Source organism: Lepidochelys kempii, chromosome 24, assembly GCF_965140285.1.
Source record: "Lepidochelys kempii isolate rLepKem1 chromosome 24, rLepKem1.hap1, whole genome shotgun sequence".
NCBI lineage: Eukaryota > Metazoa > Chordata > Testudines > Cheloniidae > Lepidochelys > Lepidochelys kempii.
The window spans coordinates 7,609,990-7,632,795 of NC_136403.1; the positions used below are offsets into that span (position 1 = coordinate 7,609,990).

Genomic DNA, 22,806 nt, shown 5'->3' on the forward strand with positions numbered 1-22,806 from the left:
ATCCACTTCTCAGATAGCAAGGTAGTGTCTGTCACATGTTCATGCATATTTGAGGATGGAGTGAGGGATTCAATGCTTTAACAGGGGAGTAGTAGCATCCCCCTCCTGGTAACAGATTTGGCACCACGAACAAGGAGAACAATGGAAATTCAGCCTATACGCATCTTCTGATGCATCCTCAGGATCTTTGTTAGAGGCCCAGGGTGGTCTGTTCCTCTTATCAGGAATGTTAACGACCCAGTTCTAGCCTCACAGAATCACCCACACGCCAGACCAATGGGCGCACTACAAATTCTGGGAATTGTCAGCATGGCAGAGTTTCCACAGCAAGCTGCTTTACCTGTCAGAGCGTTCTCCGAAGTGGAGAGCTGCTCCCTCAGTTTGTCCACGTCATCAGGATGAACCTGGTCATACAGGGTGCTGCTGAACCATTCGGACTGCGGCTGGTTCAGGACGGGAGTCACCGAGTCCGAGACGTATACCACCCTTCCGGTCTCACAAGACACTATGAACAGAAAGCCATCGGCTGCTTCTAGAATCAAGTGTTTGAGTTCCTGCATACAGAACAGACACGTTCTTAACCCAGTGGCGAGACAGTCATCACCCACCAGCTACCTTTAAGCTCTTAGGTCTCCCCAACATTAATCGCCCTCTGGCTGAGCTACACATTGAGCTCTTTCAATCTTTCCTTAGAAGCAAAAAAAGCAGAGACCTGATCAGTGAGAAAGGAGGGTTTGTAGGTGCCATCGGTGGAGGTGTTGCCAGTGCCCCGCAAGGACTTCATGTGAGACACAGCCATACGCAAGATAGTCAGCTTGTCAGGCTTGCGAGCCAGGGCGCTGCAGGTGGGTACCATGTCTGACAGCTCCGTGATGTAGGCGGTCATCTTGTTCCTACGCCTGCGCTCTATCTCGCTGTGATTCTCCCTGGGAAAGCAGATGGGGAGAGGTTAGAAGAGCCAAACGGCTCAGCTCTTTTGCCAGGTCAACCCTTCCTGGGTTCCCGCCAGGCCGGAGCGAAAAACTGAAAGATGCGCCAGGGTCTTCAGAAGTTAGAAGGGCTGCAAAAGCCTCCCATGCTGGGCATGCATGAAAGAACACGGGAAAAACAAGTGCAAAGGAGAGAAGCTAGAGCCAGGACATCTTTGCCAAACACAAGAGCACCTTGCTCTAAATTATATTTATTCAAGAAGTCTTGCAAAGGACAGTAAGTTAGGGCTAAGCTACTTCAACACAGGAAGCTCTCTACAGCTGTTCAAGAACACAGCTCTGCAAAAAACCAGTAACCCACAATGGTAATATAGGTTTCCACACAGTTACTGTGGTGATTCTCCTTTGAAATAAGTGAACTCTACAGGCCTGATTCTCAGTTACACTAAGGCACCTTTTTCACCATGCTGGACACATAAAGAGGCTGTAGAGTGGTTGTAAATGTAATTTCTGTCCACTGCTGGAGTTTCAGATATATGACTATTAGGCACTATGGCTTGCTAATTTTTTTGAGAGGCAATTTCATCTCTAGTATAAAACAAAGTGAACTCTACAAGCGGCCCACCATCCTTACCTGTGACACACATACCTGTACCTCGTGTCCCACCACCTTACCGCCAATGCGGCGGTACAGATTCCTAGAGATGCATTACAACTAACGCTCCTTGATTTGATCCCACTAGTGGATTTAACATGCCTCTCAGGAATCCGTCTGCTCCTGAGGGACATTCCCTATTGGCCCCCGCAGGGTAGAGGCTAGCGTGTGTTCACATGTTGCATTTATGGACCAAGCGTAATTTAGTTGGGTTATGAAGGTGGATTTTTCAAACCAGAACATAATGCCAGGTTTCCTATAGGAAAGATTGGTTAGCGGTGCAAAGAGAGTGGATCAGATGCAAGGAATCACACGATGGGAGATGAAACTGGATGGATGACAGCAAGTGGAAGAAACAGTAAAAAGGAACTAAATACAATAGATGAAAAAGGGAAAAAAAAATTAAAAATAGAGTGTCACCGTAGGCTTATGCAGCTGTTTAATAGGGACTTGCCTTTTGCTGAAAGGGGAATAGCGTTCGGCACAGTGCTTTGACTATCCCATTCACCTTTAATTCAGCCTTCCATAGCTGCAATGAAAATTTACCTGCCCAGACATGTGTTACTCACCTACCCTTTCTGTCAGAATAATGGGGGGGGGGGGGGGAGGAGATCAACTAATGATATTTTACTTGCCCCATTGCAAAAGCCTCTTCCCAACAAGAAGGATTTTACAAGACAGCCGTAACGAGAGATTGTGGGGTCACTGTTTAATTAAAGAAGAACAAGGACTCCTGGAAGTACTGCATTCTACAGTCTACACAAGCAGCTAAAGAGTCCCTCTTTCGCCATAGACACACTTAGGGGTCCTCCTTTAAGCCACTGAACATCTTTCTTATCTGGTCAGAAATATTTCAACTATGAAATGCTGCACTTCCAGAAGGGGTGTCTGCTTCTTAGACAGCATGTAATAAGCCAACCAGAACCTTGACAAACTCTAAACATGCAAACCCATGTAATCATTCTGTGTATTACTTAAGAGAAGTGATTGCTCAAGAACATAGATTTTTTAAAAAAAATCTTAACTCTTTTACAGCACAGTGCCCATTCTGTTTTGCCATATACCAAACCAGCATTTGGCATGGTACTGTGTTTAGAAGAAGTCTGGCCAATGCAATTATGATATCTATTTATACAGTGGTAAAAGGCACCATCGCAACATGGCAGGAGCTTACAAACTGAGTATTCTTGCACCTAGCATCTCTCAGTCCAGCAGGAGAGGTTTTACTTGCCAAGGCTGAAGTTAGCAGAGCTACAGTAATCTGTGAAAGCACTGGCCCAGCCACGTTCTGCCCTGCAGTCTTCATGCTGCCTGGGTTTGGATGCAAACAAATTCTTTTGAGGGTATTGCAAGATGTTTTCACAAGGAGAATACAGCTTGAAGTTTCACTTTTGCACAGATTTCCAGAAGTCTGTCCAGTTTCAAGTCCTTTATTGCAGCAGATAAGGAAAAAACAAAGTAGGGATGCCCGCAGAAACATCAAGGAGAGGAAGTACTCTGCTTTGCCATGCTTGAAAACTTCATTCTCCTACCTACCTGGCAAGTCTTTCCTTATCCGCTGAACTCTGCTCATCATCAGACCTAAAAATAAAATTAGTGAACTAAGCTAAAAATGGAAAAAAGTTTAAAGAAATGAAAAAATGGGAAGATGTATTAGGAAACCCAACCTATAGATACATCTGTTCTATAATAAAAACAGATCACAAAACAAGGAGGTCATTAAATGGATTGCTTTATACACTCATCTAGCACCTTCTATCAAAGTGTCTCAAAGCACTCTGAAAACATCGAGCAAGCCTATAAGGTAGGCAAGTGTTACACTCATTTTTACAGATGGGTAAACTGGGGCGCACAGAAATAATTTTGCCCAAGGTCACAGAAGATCAGCAGCAGAGCTGGGAAGAGCTCTCAGAAGTCCTGACTCTCAGTCATATTAAAATACACTTACCTCCCTAAGTAATGAGAAAGAAGGTATTTTTAATCAATACACGCAGCCTGTTGATTTGTAGTGTTAACATACTGGTGAGCTAGACAAAAGACACTCAGACTTTGCATACAAGGACACCCACAAATGCCAAGAGAGTCAGAGACCAAGACACAAATGCCCTTTATAACACTGTTAGATACACAGACACCGTGTGATGAGATGGGACATTTGAGACGACCACATTATGCACGAGCAGTGAAACCACAAAGGTACTGTGCAAGTCATCTAAACAAGGGGCCTACAGAAACCTTATAATCACAGCAACATGTATGCCTGTACAGCATTGTTAGAGAAAAGTAGGTCGGGGGGGGCGGAAGGGGGAACACTTTGAAAAGTTCGCCGGTATTTTTTCCAACCCTCTCTGTCCTTCAGACCATGTTGCTTTAGGTACCACATAATGATTCAAAAGCTACATTTGTAAGTTTTCAGATACTAAATGTTCTCCATAAGTCAGGGAGCTACAATCTTATGTTTCATCTCCCACTGCTTGCCAGGCATTAAAAAAGCATGCTCTTCCAAACATACCTAGGGTTCCTGGAGTGGAGCATCTAAGTTTCTGGCCAACTGTGATATACTGGACCTTAAACCCGTTATTAGTCCTGTACTGAACAGCTGATGTTTGACTTTCGAGCCCTGGTTCACTCAGTACATACTTTGAGGAAGAAGGGGTGGGGAAGAGACTCTGCTGGTAAATGGTGGCCATATGAAAGCTGCTCAGAGGTCCTAGTAGAGATGGATTAATGGGCAAAATAGGTGCAAGTTAATTCCACGGATACAAAGGACTTTAGTCCCTGGGTATCACAATCAAATGTGTGGTATAAATATATATTTTATCCAGCCCCAATCTTTACTGCATTCTTCCATCCCACCAGTAGTGAAAGAGTTTCCAATTCTACACAGATTGCTGTTGTGTGATTACTCTTTATCAATGTAACACCCAGGTATTTGCAGACCTCCTATTCTATACTTGAAGTAACTTGCCGTCTTGCTGGCTGCCTGATAGTCAACATGTACAGGAGAGAATGGATCTATTTACACATTAATAATGAACAGACACTAAGTGCTGAAGATATGCAGAATGATGTTGGATACAGTGGTCCTGCACATTAGCCGCTTTTAAACCTCAATGCCTCCACTGTTTTATTTGTTTAATTTTTTAACCACAAGAGTGGAGGTTAAAGACTGTAGCTGTTTGATTTAACCTGGGTAATTAGAAGGTCCATCGCTGCTAACATTTGTAGTTAGGTATGCCAAGATAAGGAGAACCTGATCTCATACTTCAGGGCGTAAGTTGATCACATGCAGAGGGTCAAGATGAATTTCCAGACGACCCCATGTGCAACACTGCACCACTGAATTGGAGTATTATAGAGTTAACTCAACTCCTGGGAAGGGTCAGGGACTGAAATAGTATATACAACTCGAGCGCTAACGTTCTGACCCTGTAGAACAATCCTAGGATATCACAACACATGATACCAAGAGAACCTGTGCTACATTATGCATCAATAATGCTTAAAGACTGCCTTTTTTATTATATTTAAGATTCTTTGAAAGCCACCAAAGGCCAGGTTTACATTAGGGAAAGAGGTCTTTTTAACACAGGTTAGCCAGTGCAGGTTGGTTAACATTGACTGAAGGGAATTGGCAATTAACTCAAAGTACAAAAGCCCAGTGAGGTTGAGCCCATAGCATTATCTTAATCTGCCCATAATAGACCTGAAGAGGCTGGTGTTGAGTGTTCGCTCTCCATGCTGAGACTTTTGTTATTAAGACGCTCCTGTGTAAACGCACAGAAATAAGGAGTTAGGAAAGAAACCTGGAAATGCAGAGCTGCTGCGACAACAGAACTCCAGTGCTGGAACACTGTCGCTTCCCCAAGGAAGTTGAATAGGGGTGAGGGGCCAAAGCCTCACTCCCATGCACACCATTTTTAATCTTTTTTCCCTTTCAGAGGCCCAACACTGGCACACACATAGTCCTACTGCCTGAGAAGGGCTTCATATGGAAGGTTCAGTACCATTCCTGCCTCCTCTGCACCCCCGAATCTCAAGATTCACGACCCACCACACTGCAAGGCCCTTCGCCCACAGCGATTTTAGTGAACGGAAATTCTTTATAAACACAAGTAACATCCTTTGCTTTCTCTCCTAAGGAATACAAGCAGTTCTGACACTGAGTAATGGCCATAATTTGTACCCAGAGACGAGCCCCACACCCTGAAGTTTGTATTTTAACTCCAAGTTCAGGAGCGTTTAGATCTAGGGCATTCATTGGTTCAGGTCCACCTCTAGCTGAATGATTTAGTTGCTTAATACAAGTCATTGCATGTACTGATGCTAATGCTCTAGAGTTGCTTATTTTGGCTAAGAGTTTAGCAAAATCAGAAGACAAAATTGACTCTCACAATGAAGACGTGGACTGGAGACAGCATTCAGAACATACATAAAACTCAAACGTTTAGCAAAATTACAAAGTCACATTAAAAAACATTTAAACTAAACATTTCAAATCAGCTTAAATTATCTTCATTCTAGGTCTGCAGTGCCCCTTCAATGCGCCCAAGGCAACTGGAGAAATACAACAGAGCCAGCGCCCAATTCTAGATGGTGCAGAGAGCTTCCTGCAAGACGTTCAACGCCCTCAGCTCCCACTGACTTCAGCTGTAGTCGAGGAAAGAGTGCTACGGCACCAACACTACCAGACACTTCCCTCGAACTTCAAGGTCAAAGAGTTCTCTACTAATGCTATTGTACTATCTGGTCTCTAAAACAACCCAACCCATTTATCCACACCACTTTGGCAGAATTCCTCTACAAAATATACAAGTAGACAACACCCAGAGCATACTACAGGCAGAAAAGGAAACACTGTACAAGTACAGTTTGTTACAAACATGCTGCACACTTGTATTTTTATAAATACAATTTTTAGGGGGGAAGGATAGCTCAGTGGTTTGAGCACTGGCCTGCTAAATCCAGGGTTGTGAGTTCAGTGCTTGAGGGAGCCATTTAGGGATCTGGGGCAAAAATTGGGGATTGGTCCTGCTTTGAGCAGAAGGTTGGACTAGATGATCTCCTGAGGTCCCTTCCAACCCTGATATTCTATGATTCTACAAGATTTGGGGGCTCCTAATCGACAGCTGAACAAGGAGAAGATTCGCAAAAAAAGAGAGACACTGAATTAGTTTGATACCTTTACAATCAAACTGCTCTAAAGCAATTTTGCAGGATTTCTAGCTTCCCTGGTGCAAGATGTAGACTTTCCTCAGAAAAACACAAAAAAAGAGAAGGATGCACCTACATGCACTAACAGGTAGGTGAGGTGCCCTAGATACAAGCAGTATGACTTTGTGGGTTTTATCAACCACAGGACTGTGAATTCTTACCTGGCAAATCTCTCTTTATCATTTGGCATCTGATCATCATCACATCTAGGAGGGGGGAAAAGGAAAAAATGTTTTAAAATACTTACATGTCATTCCTTTTCAACAATAAAGTAACAAGCTGATTAAATTGTGTGGGAGAGCCAGACGCTGAAACAAAAATACTCCAGTTACGTAGAATACAAGTTACAACCCGACATAGTGAAGTCATAGCTTTGTTTCCCATTGCCAAGTGCATAGAGATTAATAAGCCTATTAGTTACATTTCTTCCATGTGACGCAGAAGAGTGAGCTCATACCAAGATCACCCACCTCTCACTGCCTGAAAGTCGTAAGTAAAATGGCTTAAATTATGCTCTGAAGATGCAGTTTCTCCCATAGCCTCATCAGGTCAATGACTTAGAATTCAGTAGATAAATCCTACATACACTACAAAAATAAAGAAGCCGGAACCATTGTCATGCTTGTTAGCCATTCCAAAGCCTAAATGGCATTAAACTGCATAACAAAATGCCACGCAACCTGGGAAAAATTGAAAAGTTGACATATGGATATTGAACTTCATTAGACTCAGACTCTAAAGCCAAAAGGAAACATCACAATCATCTAGTCTGATCTCCTGCACATTGCAAGCCACAGAAACTCACCCACCCACTCCTGTGGTAGGCCCACAACCTCTAGCTGGAGTTACTGAAGACCTCAGATCTTGATTTAAAGACTTAAAATTACAGAGAATCCACCTTTTACCCAAACCAGCAAGCGACCCGTGACCCATGCAGCAAAGGAAGATGAAAAAAATCCCCCAGGATCTCTGCCAATCTAATCTTGGGGGGAAATTCCTTCCCGGCCCCAAACATGGCAGTCATTTAGACCCTGACCATGTGGGCAAGACCCACCAGACGTACATTTGGGAAAGAATTCTCTGTAGTAACTCAGAGCTCTCGCCTTCTAGTGTCCCATCTCTGGCCGTTGGAGATACTTGCTAACAGCAGTCGTGGATGGGCCATATGACATTGTAGGCACCCCTCAGTCTTAAAACAAGTTCGGGTTTTTTACCCCATGTCTCCCCTTGGAAGACAGCTCCAGAACTTCACTCCTCTAATGGTCAGAAACCTTGATCTAATGTCAAACCTAAAGTTACTGATGGCCAGTTTATATCCATTTCTTCTTGTGCCAACATTGGCCCTTAATTTAAATAACTCCTCTCCCTCCCTGGTGTTTACCCCTCAGATGTATTTACAGAGAGCAATCATACCTTCCCCCACCCTTCATTTTGTTAGGCTAAACAAGCAAAGTTCCTTAAGTCTCCGCTCATCAGGTAGTTCTCCATTCCTCTGATCATGCAGAGAAGGGCTACAGGTTCCAGTTCTAATTCATGTTCCTAAAACATGGGAGACCAGAATAGCACAGTGTTCCAGAAGAGGTCTCACCAGTGCCTTGTATGCTGGCAATAACACTTCCCCATATCTACTGGAAATACCTCGCCTAATGCATCCTAGAATTGCATTAGAGTTGTCTAAACCAAAAAACTAATCCATGTAACTGGACTACAGATTAATTACATGAGATCTTCATGGCTTCCCATATGGATTATGATAAACAGGGATGTTTGCAGCCACTGGGAGTTCTCAGCAGTAGGGGGCTGCTGTAAGCTAACCTAGAGCATCCGTACAATAGATTGAATGGCAAATTGCTAGGGTAGTAATAGAAACTCTGCTCATTAGCGAAAGGGTTTGACCTTGTTATAGGAGAAACATGCTATTAGGCTGGACTTGTATTCCCAAAGGAAACACTGAACAGCTGCTTAACTCGCCTTCGAAAGATCTAAAAGGAGTTAAATCACATTTGCTTTCCCCCATTAGCCACTTCGTTACACCAGCAGGGATGTTTCTGCAGTGCCATACTTAATCTTATCAACTGAAATAACCAAGTGATGTATTACTGTACAGCTAGTAACAGTGTTGTCGTGGCTCATCAAGAATTGCTACTAGCAGACATTTTTGTTTTAGGCATTCTAGCAGGAATACCCGAACACAGAGGACAGCAACCAAACATATGACAGGACACTATCTGGTCTGCTTGTCTGAAAGCTACCCAAATACCACTGCATGGTGTGAATGAATACACCAGTCCAGTTTCCAGACAGTTAACGCTGTCTCTTTGGCTCACTCCAGTGGGTTTCGATATGATAGAACAGTATCTGTCCTCCTGCATCCTGGTATGCTGAGATCTCTAGTGCTTTAGCACACCAGGGATGTGTGAAGAGAAACCATTTTATCTGAGTCTCCTTGCTTTGATTAGCTTACCCTAGATGCTGACCATTTGTGTTCTCCCCACCCCCATCCAACAGACCTTGTGTTACTGCAGATCATCCCCCTGCCCAAGGAGGGCTGCTGTGCCTTCCTCCAAAGGGGGTCAACCCCACTCCCACCAGTGCTGGGAGGGAAGCCCTCCCCGTGCAAAGTGTTTTCACCTCATGTTTTACCATAAGTTTTGTATATTTTAATGAGTATGAATGGAAAGAGCAGCCTCACCTGAGGAATTTATTGTTCCCTTCGTCATCATCATCATCATCATCAAAATCAAGCCTGAAAAACAGAAGCAGGAGAAGATCAACCATTATCAGAGATGGTTTCTCCTTTCAGGCTGGTTATCCAGTGTCAGCCCTGCAACCTGCACCTTGGAAAGATGCAGAATTTGTTTGAAACTGATATTAAAAACAACCCGACATTACTGTAACCACTGAGAAGAGCCAGGAAATTCAGACAGGGGGCTTCCCATATGCACTTGTCAGAAATGGAGGGTGCAATGGTGCGGAAGGCCATTTGGCATGAGATCACCTTCGCCATGCAACAAGGACAAGTGCAGAGTCCTGCACTTAGGACGGAAGAATCCCATGCACCGTTACAGATTAGGGACCGAATGGCTCAGCAGCAGTTCTGCAGAAAAGGACCGAGGGGTTACAGTGGACGAGAAGCTGGATATGAGTCAACAGTGTGCCCTTGTTGCCAAGGCGGCCAATGGCATTTTGGGATGTGTAAGTAGGGGCATTGCCAGCAGATAGAGGGACGGGATCGTTCCCCTCTATTCAACATAGATGAGGCCTCATTTGGAGTACTGTGTCCAGTTTTGGGCCCCACACTACAAGAAGGATGTGGAAAAATTGGAAAACGTTCAGCAGAGGGCAACAAAAATGATTAGGGGACTGGAACACATGATTTATGAGGAGAGGCTGAGGGAACTGGGATTGTTTAGTCTGCGGAAGAGAAGAATGAGGGGGGATTTGATAGCTGCTTTCAACTACCTGAAAGGGGGTTCCAAAGAGGAGGGATCTAGACTGTTCTCAGTGGTAGCAGATGACAGAACGAGGAGTAATGGTCTCAAGTTGCAGTGGGGGAGGTTTAGGTTGGATATTAGGAAAAACTTTTTCACTAGGAGGGTGGTGAAACACTGGAATGCGTTACCTAGGGAGGTGGTGGAACCTCCTTCCTTAGAAGTTTTTAAGGCCCAGCTTAAAACATTTTAAATGGTTTTCCTTAAAAAAGGAAAACAAAATGAGTTAGTGAAGTCTGAACTGTACAGTTCATATTCTTAGTGATATTAGATGGCATCACTGCGTTAGACACGGGCCAACATTTTGACTGTAACCACTTTTTGTGTGCATAGGAGGGGGGAAAAGAGTTGTCACTTTGCTTCGTTTCAAGTTGGAACCTAGTATACAGAACCAGCTCAGCTGCATACAAGTCTGTAAATAAAATGCAAGGAACAAGCAGGAGGCAGAGTGGGAGGGACCTGTGCTGGAGCCGTAGAGCAAAGCTGGTAGGGGAATGTTTTAGTCAGCTTGAAAGTAAGAGGATTTTACCAGCAATGGGCATTTTAGGAGAAACTATTCAAGTGTTCTTTCCCGGCCCCTGCGACCTGCAAAGGTATTTTAGCAAAACTAAACTGCAGTGTAAGCACTACTGCTACAATAAACTCTCCCTACAGAGTCTCCGCAGAAAGGCGTCACAGGAGCCTTGCCAGTGGATCGGCATTCTCTATTCCTTCCCACAGCCTCAGCCTCTGCACCAGCAGAAGTGTTTTCTCCTTTGCAGCTACCATATTCGGGAGCAGACTCCTTACATCTGTGCTTCAGTGACCCCCAAGTCATTCCCAGCCTTGGCTGAAGACATCTTTTCTCTTTCGTCGTGAAACTCACCTTCTTTTGACCGTACCCTTTAACTCGAATCATGTTAACTTAGGGCATTTGGGGATATGGTTTGCATAAAAGACAACAAGACAAATAGACTAAGGGTATGTTTACACAACCGACGTTAAAGCTCTGCCGTGGCAGCACTTTAACGTGGCTGTGTTGTCGCGGCTCCAGCGTAGTTAAATCCTTTCAAAGGAAAGGCAGTTTCCTCATTACAAGGCTGACCACTCCTTGCTACGTTACACAAATTGCTCTGCAAAGGAGCAGACACTGTCTCAAAGAGCTTACTGGGTTTTTAGTTATTACAACTTACCCTGGTCGTCTCTTGTTTGTTCTCTGGACAATGGCTACTCCAGCCTGCGTACCAGGTCCAGGGTTCCCAGAAGCAACTGCTGCACCCAAAGAGGGAACATCCGATGCCATTTCTGAGCAGGAGAGAAAAAGCAATGATGCCAAGTCCCGCTATGCTTCAGATTTTGAAGCGCATTATCCATTAGAAGTGATTAAATCAAAGCCCCAATGCAGTTAAGTCCATAATCTATTTAAATGGGTAGACTTTATACAACGTGCAAGTTGGATTCTCAACTAGCTCTCCTCTCCAAAGCCTGTATTAAGGGTATATTTCAAGCTCTAAGCACATGCTGTTTTCATAAGATCAAAAGCTCAGATCGTCAAACTAAAAGATGTGCTCCTTTTAAGGAGGAGGAGGAGCTTGGTGTGGTCATGGATGGAAGCAGAGACTGACTTCAAATGCTAGTTGGCCCCACTCTGGTATGCAGAAGGGAGAGGAAAAGAAAGCTGTGAGCTACTAAAATGATTAATACAATTGGGGAAAGAAGAGTGGAGTTTTATTATGTAAGTAACTGTGCTGAATTGGACCAGGGAGACATCCTGAAACTATTCAATCCTCAGCCTCACTAGTGGGATTGCCAATTTTAACACCGGTCACCACTCTTGTTCATTACCTATCGTCAGCAACTCATTTCCAAAATAGGCCAAACATGGAACAGCAGCAGCTATGGTCATTACCAATCTGGGCTGGATTCAAACTGGTGATCAAGTCAGAAAGATCTGTCTGTCCTTAACGAAGCTATCTAATAATCCCTGCTTGCTTCTACAGTTCCAATATAACTTCACACTGAGTACTTATGCTGAAACACAAAGCTAAACAGCACTGACTCCATCTGAACACAAATATATTAACGATGTGCCTCCATCGAATGGCAGAACAATTGAGGAGGAAGCATACTCGACATAGCAGTATTGTCCCCATTTTTGGTGCCACACTTCTTTGGTGCCAGAGAAGTGATTTCCTTTTACTGAAAGGAGCGCATAGTATAAGTAAGTTCTTATTAAGGGAAGACTAAGGTTTTTGCTGCAAACCCTCTCAGCCAAAGTAAAAATTCTAACCTGGAGCAACTTCTGAGCACAAGAAACGAGCCAGATTTAAAATATGCATGTTAGAATTCAAAGCCAGTGGAATTATTCACATTTTGTACAGAGCTGAGTTAATTAAATTTAATGAGATGTTTCCTGCCCCATTCTAACATATTCATGGTTCACTCCCCTAGTAAGAATTGTGTCTAAGCATATAAACCTCCAAATGAATATGTTAATTACATTACTGGCTTTTAAAAAGCCAGTAACTAAGCTGCCTGCATGGTATAAAGTTTCAATAAAATAAACCAGAGGGAAAAACCAAGATCTTGTGCAAACCAAATCTCCCCTAAATTTGTGGTTTTGAGAGAGAAGGACATTCACAGTGATAGCATAATGGGAAAAGCATCTAACCATTGCAACAAAGGACCCAACCTGCTTACTGCCCACCCATTTGAAGGATTACCGAATAAAAGTTCAGCATGGGATTGGTTTGTGTTTTCGTTTTTAAACTGGAAGACTGAAAACTTTATGGTAAGATGCAAATCACACAAACCTCACCTAGAAACAGTTCTTTGGCTAAACAAGGCATAAGTTACTCCTCCTAACTAGGACCATTTTTGGAGCTAAAAATCTTTTGCAAGTTATTTAACTGGGATAAGTTACAGGAGGTTATAACACAGAAGGGAACCAGAGGAAAGAGAAGACCTATGGGAGAAAATGGTCATGGTCTTCAGAGATTGTGGTACTTGATATTGAAATAAACTTCTATAAAGGGTTCCACACCTGAAATACAAGATGCTTAAAATGGTACCGTGAAAGATTTAAGACATGAATACAACGATTTCTTACCTGAAAACAATCTAAAATGTATCAGCAAAAAGCTTTCAAGTTCTTCGTTCACAGTTTAAACTATGGGGCCAAGCCTATTATACGTCAACAACTTTCAACTCTCATAAGAATGGAGGGTTCTCAGTTACTTGCAAGCTCAGGCACTGGGTTTGAGAGCAGTCTGTGCACTGGCCCTAAGCAGGATTTCCCCAGCCCTCGAAGAGGATTGCTCTGTGCCCTAAGCTATTTTATAGATGGGCTCAGAAGGATTATGGTTTTAATCGGTAAATGTCAGTTTCACTGTACACATGCAAACCACCAAACAATATTTCCATTAAAATTTACAGATAGGCAGAATAAGAAAAATGCTGCTTGAGAACTTTAGTGTTTGATTTCAGCTATTTAGTTTGTGTATTTTGACATATGATGTTGACAATTTATAATGTAATGGTTATAGATTCAAAAAGTTAGTTTTAAGTCTACCATCACTAAATAGTTATTGTACGACTCCCCTGACAATTTCCTGCAACAGTGAAAACTTAAATTGAAAAAAAAAATGCTTTAAAACCCCACGGATGATATTCACTGAAATTATTTAAAAAAATCAAATCTAATTCTGCCAAGCCTATTTACGGAGCACATAGTATGCTTTGTCAAATGGCTAATATCACTGTTCAGATTGGCCTGCTCTACACAGAAATTATGCAAGTGCACTGCTAGTAAGAAAAGTGTTGGAGTACCGCTCTAGTTACCATGGTTTGAATTGTAGTGTACATAGGGCACTAGGTAGGTATTTATCTTTCACATTTCTATAATGTGTCATCAACCTCTAGGCTCACTTACAACCAACCTCACTAAACTGTTAACCCAGTGTTAGACAAAGCAACCCCCACCCCCACCCCAAAAAAAAGAAAAGGAGTACTTGTGGCACCTTAGAGACTAACAAATTTATTTGAGAATAAGCTTTCGTGAGCTACAGCTCACTTCATCTGGATACAGACTAACACGGCTGCTACTCTGAAAGCAACCAAAGTAGCTCTTCACTCCAACTAAAGAATCCCGCCTGACTCTCCAACTACAGCCTTGGCAAACAGAGCCTTGCAGCATGCCCTGAAGGTGAAAAAACACTTCTGCCTCATCAGACCAGTTGGGACAGGGGAGACAGAGGCTGGATAGTCAAGTGGATAGAACACTGAACTGGAACTCACAAGAGACCTAGCTGAAGTCCTGGCCCAGCTGAAATCAATGGGAGTTTTGTCACGGAAGTCAATGGGGCCAGGATTTAATTCCAGGACCAATTCCTGGCTCTGCCAAGCCTCCTCTCTGTGCATCCGATGAAGTGAGCTGTAGCTCACGAAAGCTTATGCTCAAATAAATTGGTTACTCTCTAAGGTGCCACAAGTACTCCATTTCCCTTCCCACTCTCTCTTGCCTATTTAGACTGTAGGATCTTTGGGGCTCCTGTCTTACTAGAAGCTTGTACAGCGCCTACCACAATGGTACCCTGATCTCAATTAGAGGCTCTATGTGCTACTGCAATACAAATAAAGTAGGTTTCAGAGTAGCAGCCGTGTTAGTCTGTATCCGCATCCGATGAAGTGAGCTGTAGCTCACGAAAGCTCATGCTCAAATAAATTTGTTAGCCTCTAAGGTGCCACAAGTACTCTTTTTCTTTTTACAAATAAAGTAGTGAGCCTCTGGCAGCTTCCAGTACTACAGATACTGCAGTCAGCATATTTTTTTGTTCTCTTGCTGCAATTATACTACACAGCATACAACACACTATATAAGTTTTCACATCACAGTAGATTATTACAATAATTTCATTAGCTAGCCAAGAGTACTGTAATCAAGACATCTGGTCATGAACCATAACAAAATCCATCCATTTGAAGTAAAATGAACAGCACACAGCCACAAATCAATCAAGACACTTATGTTAGATATTTTGGGCATGAAATATGCATTATCTACTCCATGACTAGACTAGCTTTGGGGGATTTTTAAAGTCATTCTGTGAGAAAAATCACTCCCCACACAGCAAAAAGATATATGCTAACAACTGTCATTGTTAATAGTCAAACATTTTTTGTTATGCATTTGTGCAAGAATTCAAGTGATCTGATTTCAAAGAGATTAGAACCTAATACTCCAAAGCATTTTTAAACAGTACATGCAGGTCTCCCAAAACATTTCACCAAAATACACTGCTAGCCTGCATTAGTCTCTTTTGCACCTCCCACCTGAGTTTGGTTCATACCGCTGCATATCATCACAGCAAGGCTATGCCAATTTGTAGAATTTACCAAGGGCGACTGCTCTGTGGAATAAATAACTATTGAGCCTGGCAATTCACAGAGCTATTATTCTCAGCCTTATCAATAGCATGGGAATTCTAGATATAAATACCAAACTATAGCAACAGAAGAGGGTACTTCATTTTTTTTTTTAAAGATGACGGCTTACTAAAAGCCCCAAAACTTTGTCATCATGAAAAACCCATTCTGCAGGTGAATTCAATATGGCAAAGGAGATTAAGGGCAAAGGGCAGTTAGGTTCTTGCCTATGTTCCCTGTCAAACTTTTATGGATGTTTGAAAAATAAAACCTATTCAAAGAATTTTCCCCATAAAGTGATGAGTTCCCGGTGTGTCTGGAAAGACCTATGTTTTAGTAAAAAAACATCCTTTCCCTCCTTCCTTTCTGGTGACTAGACCACCTATTGCTGCATAAGGCTCTTAAATGTTTTGATTGCCTAAATGTTTGGGGAACACAATAGTTTTGAATCTGGTTTGTTTGGTTTTTTTAAATACATAGCTTCTCCTGTCTCTTGAGATCTAAAGCATATAGTACTCAGCGATATGGTGTTGATGTTGCTTCATTTGTTTAGTAAAACCTAATCCTCGGTTTGAGGGTAATTTAAGTGGTTTAGAAGAAATCTCGAAGGAGGAGTTTGCTTTTTGTCTAAACTTGTGCATATGTGGCTGCTCAAGGAGCTGTTGGCTTTATGGTGCATGTAATTTTTTCCGGTTTAAACCATGATATTTGCATTTCTGGAGTTCCTGAAACTGACACTGTATGTCACTGTTCTATTAAGGTGGGAGGAACTTCCGGTTAAAGACGGAGGAAGGAAATGACGGTATATTTTTAAGACTGATTTACGAGCAAAACAGCAATTTTTTTTTAATTATTATTTTTTAAACAAAGCTCCTTTCTGGTCTGTCTGAACGTTCACTACATTTCCAAGGGCCACTGCCAGGACTGAGAGCTAAAATAACAGGGCTTCAGGGTTTTTTTTGTTGTTTTTTTAACACAGCTGCACCATATGAATTTGGGCAAGTCACTTTACCCCTTGCCTGTTCCCTATCTGTAAAAACTGAAACCGCACTGCACACTTGCCTACCTCAGAGGACGGTTGTGAGGCTTAAGAAAACCAAGTCTGTAGAGTGCCTTGAGATCAGAGGGTAGAAAGTGTTACAGAAGGACAAGTCCCATATTTAAGTGTTAAAGGGATAAAAAAAGCGTTGTGGAAAATCCATTTTTGTTCCCTTCACCTGGGGGGAAAAAACCCTCTTTCAAAATTGTGTGTTAAAAATATGAGAACTTTTGTCATTTGGAAATATTTATATGAACATAAATCCCTTTCAAATGTTAAGCATCAAGCTCCCGTCTTTTTTCCAACCTTAGTTTGAATACAAATTTTATACTGAAATTAGAAGGGAAGGGATGAGATCAAGGCTTGTGGTGCCTTAGGGAACATTAGAGTTATAAAACTACCCAAGAGCCTAGAGGTGAAGGGAAACAGGTGGAGAGACTGAAAAGAAGGACATGGCTAATGGGTGGAATCAATGGTCACAAGAGGAAAACGGTGGAGTTATGAACTGTTCAGAATGTTGCTAACCTAGAAATGTCTGAAATGAAGGTTGGGCATGCCACTGGCTTCTTCATCCTTTTCAGTCCTCAGCACTGACTTCAACTTCATTAAGCAGTTTCTTATTCTCACTGTATTAAACTTGGAAGCTGCTGACCAATACAGGAAACTAAAAAATAGCGATCATCAAGTGTCAGCGTATGAAGTTCTGACTAAAGCTGCCTACGGATGAAGTGGTAGGAAACAAGCATTTGAATAGTCTGAAGTAACGGATCAACTGAAGCAGTGACAGCATTATTCTATTGAAGTAAATTGTAAACACTGTCAGGAGTTAAGCAGCAAGACAGGAAAGAGTCATGTTCTTAAGTGTGAAGAAACCAACTTTCTGCAAGATCAAATGCGTCACTGAGAGAAACTTTTGTCTGCCAAAGTGGAAGAGCAGATCTTCCATGACCCTGCAAACAGGATCTGTTTTACATTATCGTCAGAGAAACATAGTCAAAATGATAAGATGCAAGTCTTTCTTCCAAGCCTTTCCAGCAGCTCTTCAACATCAGCTCCATCCAGAAGCAATACATGTTTGCCTTCAGCACCCATCATATCAAATGACCACCCCAAAACCAGGACCACAAAAGAACAAAAACACACAAAATGCAGAGAAGCTATGAATCTTTTGCATTTCTAATCAATATGACTGACTGCAAATGCAAAACACCATAGCTTCAGTCCAGAACAGGAAGAGACTGAAACATAACTGATGGAACATGACCTTCAGTTCCTTCCTTCTCTTCTAGCATTTAAAATTGAATATCCAGATTTGCACATCAATTCTGTTTGTGAAGGAGGTTGCCTCAACTGGTGGCATGAAAATGGTGGAATATCACAGAAGTAAAAACTTTAAAGACAGAATGGCTGAATTCAGAATTGTGTACTTTAAGAGCTCTGCACATGCCAATTCAGCCAGTTCAGTATCAGTTTTGCATATTTTAGCACAAGACTTATTTGACCAAAACTTGATAATAGGCTAGGTATGGAAACAGCAAGGAAGTTTACAGAAAAGCTGATCAGTATCTGATAGTAGCTACAACAGAGCGGTAGGCCTAACTAGTTAGAAGACTTGATTATTGCATTCTTCTCTTTCACTCACAGAACTGCAAGCTTTACTGTTTGGATAGTGTCCCTGACTTTACTGGTTTGCATAACTATGCTTAAGAAGGGAATTGCATACTGGTGTTGTTTCATTTAAATAAAGCCCATGTTAATAGGTCTCCCCAGTTTAGGGAGGGTAGGAAAGAAATCACAGCAAACCCGAACGTAAGTCAGTCAAAAAAAATCTGATTACCCTTAAAAGTGACATGTTTTCCAAATGTCTTGGTCACCTTTAGCATCTCAGGTATTTTTAAAAAACAGAGCATATTTTAAAAAAAAGAAAGAAAGAAGAGCTGTGCATTTATTATGAGTCAGGGCACAGTTCACACCCCCATGCTTTACCAAGGCTCTTAGGAAAAGAAGGTGACATTAACAAGAATCCAACAACAAATAAACCTTGTAGCTTTCACTTTACTGCCAAGACCAAAAAAGCAGATAGGCACAACAGGGAATGGAGGTTCATAACAAAACTAGAAGGTCAAATATTTGTCCTATCGACCTTAACAGTGTTCCCATAATCCAAAAAAGTATTAAGCTTGTAGATTGATTTGAGTAAAGCAGTTTTCACTGTATACTTCCATCTGAGATGCATTTTTTCCTTTCACTATTCCCTTTTATTCTTGGGATGTTAGTCCACTATTCCAATCAAAAATCTTACCAACAACCAAAATGTCATTAAAAATTATCCTTAAGATACTATGCTTAATGAAAGAAGGATTTAAATGACTGAAGAGAATTGCAATCAAACCTTAAACTATGGGGGAGCCATAGATTAACTGCTGGGGGACTGACTGGTGGAAAGATATGGTGCTTTAAGAAGAAATTTAAGATGTGAGAAGTACTTCTTTTTAAATGAAAAGAAGTAGTCCACTCAGCAATACGTTATACGTTGCTTGCTGCTTAGGTTGAAACATAAGAACTTATGAACAGCAAGGCTAATGTGAAAATTGACTTAAGCCCAGAAACGTGCACTGAATGCTTCCACTAAACAGGCTTGGGACTTGATTCTGCAAGCTGTTTGGCACAAACACACCCTGCACCTGCAGAACTCCAGTGAAGTCAGTGAGGGTCCACAAGGGCACAGTGGTCTTCCTGTGCAGAACTTAAGGATCTGGGCCCTAATGTTGAAACTGCTGTGCTTTTAACAAGTTGTAAATTGCAACATATTTTGTTAACAGTTTTACCCATCACCACACTCACAGCCTCCTTAATAGGAGGACATTGAGTTAAGCCCAGAAATATGCACTGACTCACCTGAACTTTGTAGTCCACTTTTTAAGACCAAAGGGGAAAAAGGGGGTCAAAGATTGCAAGGACAGCAGCTGATAAATAATTTATCTTACAAACATTATCCTTGTGTATACAATGAATGCTTATGCAGAGAGTAAATAATTTTTCCTGTTTAGAGAACCAAGCTATTATTGCTCTGCTTGTCACACTGCAGCCATGCAGTTATAAACATTAACCACAGATGGAAAACTTGTTCTTGACATGTGAATTTAGCAATGTTTAAAGAGTGCCTCTATAATGCTAAATATCATGCAACTCAGCAGGATGAAGTTGCATAAACATTGTGTCATGTGTGAACAATAAAAAGCACTCATTTGAGTATTTCCTTTGTAGTTCAAAGAAATGTTATTGTGCTACAAAGTCTGGTTTACAAAATGTTTTTTCTCTAGCTTTACTGCATCAAGCAATTATTGCCGTGGATTTAACTACACCTCTTTTGCTCATGAAATTGCAAGAGAAAACAAAATTCAACACTAAAATAAAACAGTCCAAGCAGACAAGAAAGGAGCAATATCTTTAATAAGGCCCCAACCCTGCAAACATGTACATGCTTAACTTTTTACTACTTTGAGGAGTCTCATTGATTAGTTAAGCACATATGTAAGTATTTGCATGATCGGGGTCTCCATTTCAATCTCAGTTGCCATATTCTGACTGAATGGCAACACAAGCACCAATGACTCAATTATGGGCAACTCTAGCTTAAGGTTGTTGTAAAATTTCAGTTCTTTATATGTGAAACCACAACCACGTATTTCTAGACGTCAGTGCTGCGCCCTCGCCTCAAGCTCACCACAAGCTAAAGACCCAAGATGCTTTCTTGATCTTGAAAGCCACAAAAGGTTACTATATGCAAATTATGTTTAGTTAGAATGAAAATTTCATCCTTCAAAATTCTATGGAACAGTACTAGATGAACCTGAACTCTCTCAGCCCAAGACCCCTAATCAGCCTCAAGACACAAATGAGAATAAACAGAAAACACCACAAAGGAACACAAGCAGAGGCCAAAATTCTGATCTCAGTTACAACACTGTAAACCAGTTACAACACTGTAAATCAACAATAACTTCACTGACATCAAGGAACTTGTGACAGATATACAACAATACAAATGAGAAGATTTTAGCCAGTAATCTACAATGAGATGTGAAAGATTCCATTTTAAATCAGCAAGTATCAGAAGTACCAGATTTCCCCCTACACTCAGACAAAAAGAGCTCCTGTTGTAAATCATAGAATCATAGACTATCAGGGTTGGAAGGGACCTCAGGAGGTCATCTAGTCCAACCCCCTGCTCAAAGCAGGACCAATCCCCAATTTTTGCCCCAGATCCTTAAATGGCCCCCTCAAGGATTGAACTCACAACCCTGGGTTTAGCAGGCCAATGCTCAAACCACTGAGCTATAGTTTACAAAGAGAGAAAGCTAGAAGCAGAGTACACACTCCACTCATGCCCTTGTGTGCTGTTAGTTTTGACAATCAGTTTAGAAATGATGAAATGGGATATTGTTTTTATTGCTATAAACTACAAAGTCCTTACATTTTGAGCAATTAGCAAGAGTAGATTTTGTGCCTTGCCAGGGCAAAAACAAGTCAACATACAAAATAAAAGATCTGGAAATAACACCCCAATATTAGCCGTTAAAAAAAACACAAATAAAACATTAGAATTCTCTGGAGTGCACCTACGGCACGCCAACCAGCAATCATTTTACAAATAAAGAATAAAGAGAGACACAGGAGCATACAGCCTGGGCTGTATGCACATGTGGACCTTGAAGGGAAGCGGGGTATGCTTAGGCACATGCTAGCCAGCAACACAACACAACCTGGTGCACAAAACTGAAGTGCAGAAGGAAAAAATAGGGGAGGATTCATGGGGGGGGGGGGAGAAGAGGAGTAGGTTCAGCCCCACCTCATGTATTCCCCATTAAAGGCCCCAGCTAAGCCTTCCCCCCCCAAGTTTAAATAGGAGGGGAGACCCACCCCAACCCCAACTCTCAGATCTAGAGTTTCTAAATTCCACTACCTTGAGTTCAGCACAAACATCCCTGGCACCCAGCCCGCCCCCTCCAGTCCACCCTCCCCCCCCAAGCTCCCCGGTCTCCCCTCCCAAGCTTCCCCCCCTCCCCCGATCACCCCTTCCCTCCCAAGCTTACCTCCCCTCTCCCCCCCCCCCCCCCGGTCACCCCTTCCCTCCCAAGCTTACCTCCCCTCTCCCCCCCCCCCCCCGGTCACCCCTTCCCCTCCTCTCCCAAGACTTGCCCATTAGGTCCCTCATCAGTCACCCCCCCCCCCCTCCGTCAGGCCCCTCTCTCATCCCCCTGCCCCGGCCCCCGTAGGGTCCCCGGCCCCCTTGCCACGCGCGGGCGGGCCCTGCACTCACCCGGGTTGGCGGCGGCGGCTGCCATGGGCCCGGGACCGCCCCCCCGCCGGCCCGCTCGCTCAGTCCCACCGCCACTTCCAAGATGGCGGCGCAGGAAAACCCGCCCCGTTGCGGCGCAACCGAGCTTGCCCGCTCAGCATCGGAGGGAGGGCGGGCAGCGGGGGCGGGAGCCGCTCCCTGACCCTTTCCCATTGGGCAGAGAGGGGAAAAGGGCGGAGTCACCCGGAGCATAACTCAGGCTGTCTCCGCAGGCTCCGCCCCCACCCGCACACGAGGGGCGTGGCCAGAGAGGGGCGTTCTGCTGGGAAAGATTTAAAGGGCGCGTTTGTTGTGAGGGTGTGTAGTTGGGTGACGTCACTGGGATGGCGTAAGGCAGGGTTTAAAGGGCCAGGAGCCGGGTTTTACCCTCCCCCCTGGGGGGGGTGTCCTATGCGCGAGCCTGGAGCTGAGCCCCCCCCTTCCACCCGGGATTGAGCTCTTCATGGCCCCCACCTGTTGATCATGTGCTTCTCCCCACACCTGGGGCCGAGCCCTTCCCCCCCCCACCCCCATGGCGTGCTTCCCCCACACCTGGGGCCGAGCCCTTCCCCCCCCCCACCCCCATGGCGTGCTTCCCCCACACCTGGGGCCGAGCCCTTCCCCCCCCCACCCCCATGGCGTGCTTCCCCCACACCTGGGGCCGAGCCCTTCCCCCCCCCCACCCCCATGGCGTGCTTCCCCCACACCTGGGGCCGAGCCCTTCCCCCCCCCAC

At 43.3% G+C, this 22,806-nt stretch overlaps 1 protein-coding gene across 4 annotated transcripts in view; it reads right to left on the reverse strand.

The window, feature by feature from the left end:
• ARNT (aryl hydrocarbon receptor nuclear translocator) overlaps nucleotides 1-22,162 on the reverse strand; it is a 38,798-nt gene extending 16,636 nt beyond the window's left edge. For 3 of the 4 annotated variants that reach the window (XM_073323396.1, XM_073323393.1, XM_073323397.1), the window contains exons 1-7: nucleotides 22,055-22,162; nucleotides 11,462-11,573; nucleotides 9,491-9,544; nucleotides 6,960-7,004; nucleotides 3,121-3,165; nucleotides 713-926; nucleotides 341-554 (exon numbers count right to left, since the gene is read on the reverse strand). In XM_073323396.1, the coding sequence (XP_073179497.1) occupies nucleotides 341-554; nucleotides 713-926; nucleotides 3,121-3,165; nucleotides 6,960-7,004; nucleotides 9,491-9,544; nucleotides 11,462-11,573; nucleotides 22,055-22,079 (709 nt within the window). In that variant the 5' untranslated portion in view covers nucleotides 22,080-22,162. The remainder of the gene's footprint in view (nucleotides 1-340; nucleotides 555-712; nucleotides 927-3,120; nucleotides 3,166-6,959; nucleotides 7,005-9,490; nucleotides 9,545-11,461; nucleotides 11,574-22,054) is intronic. The other variant, XM_073323394.1, reaches the window with a different exon arrangement.
• Nucleotides 22,163-22,806: the final 644 nt, after the last annotated feature.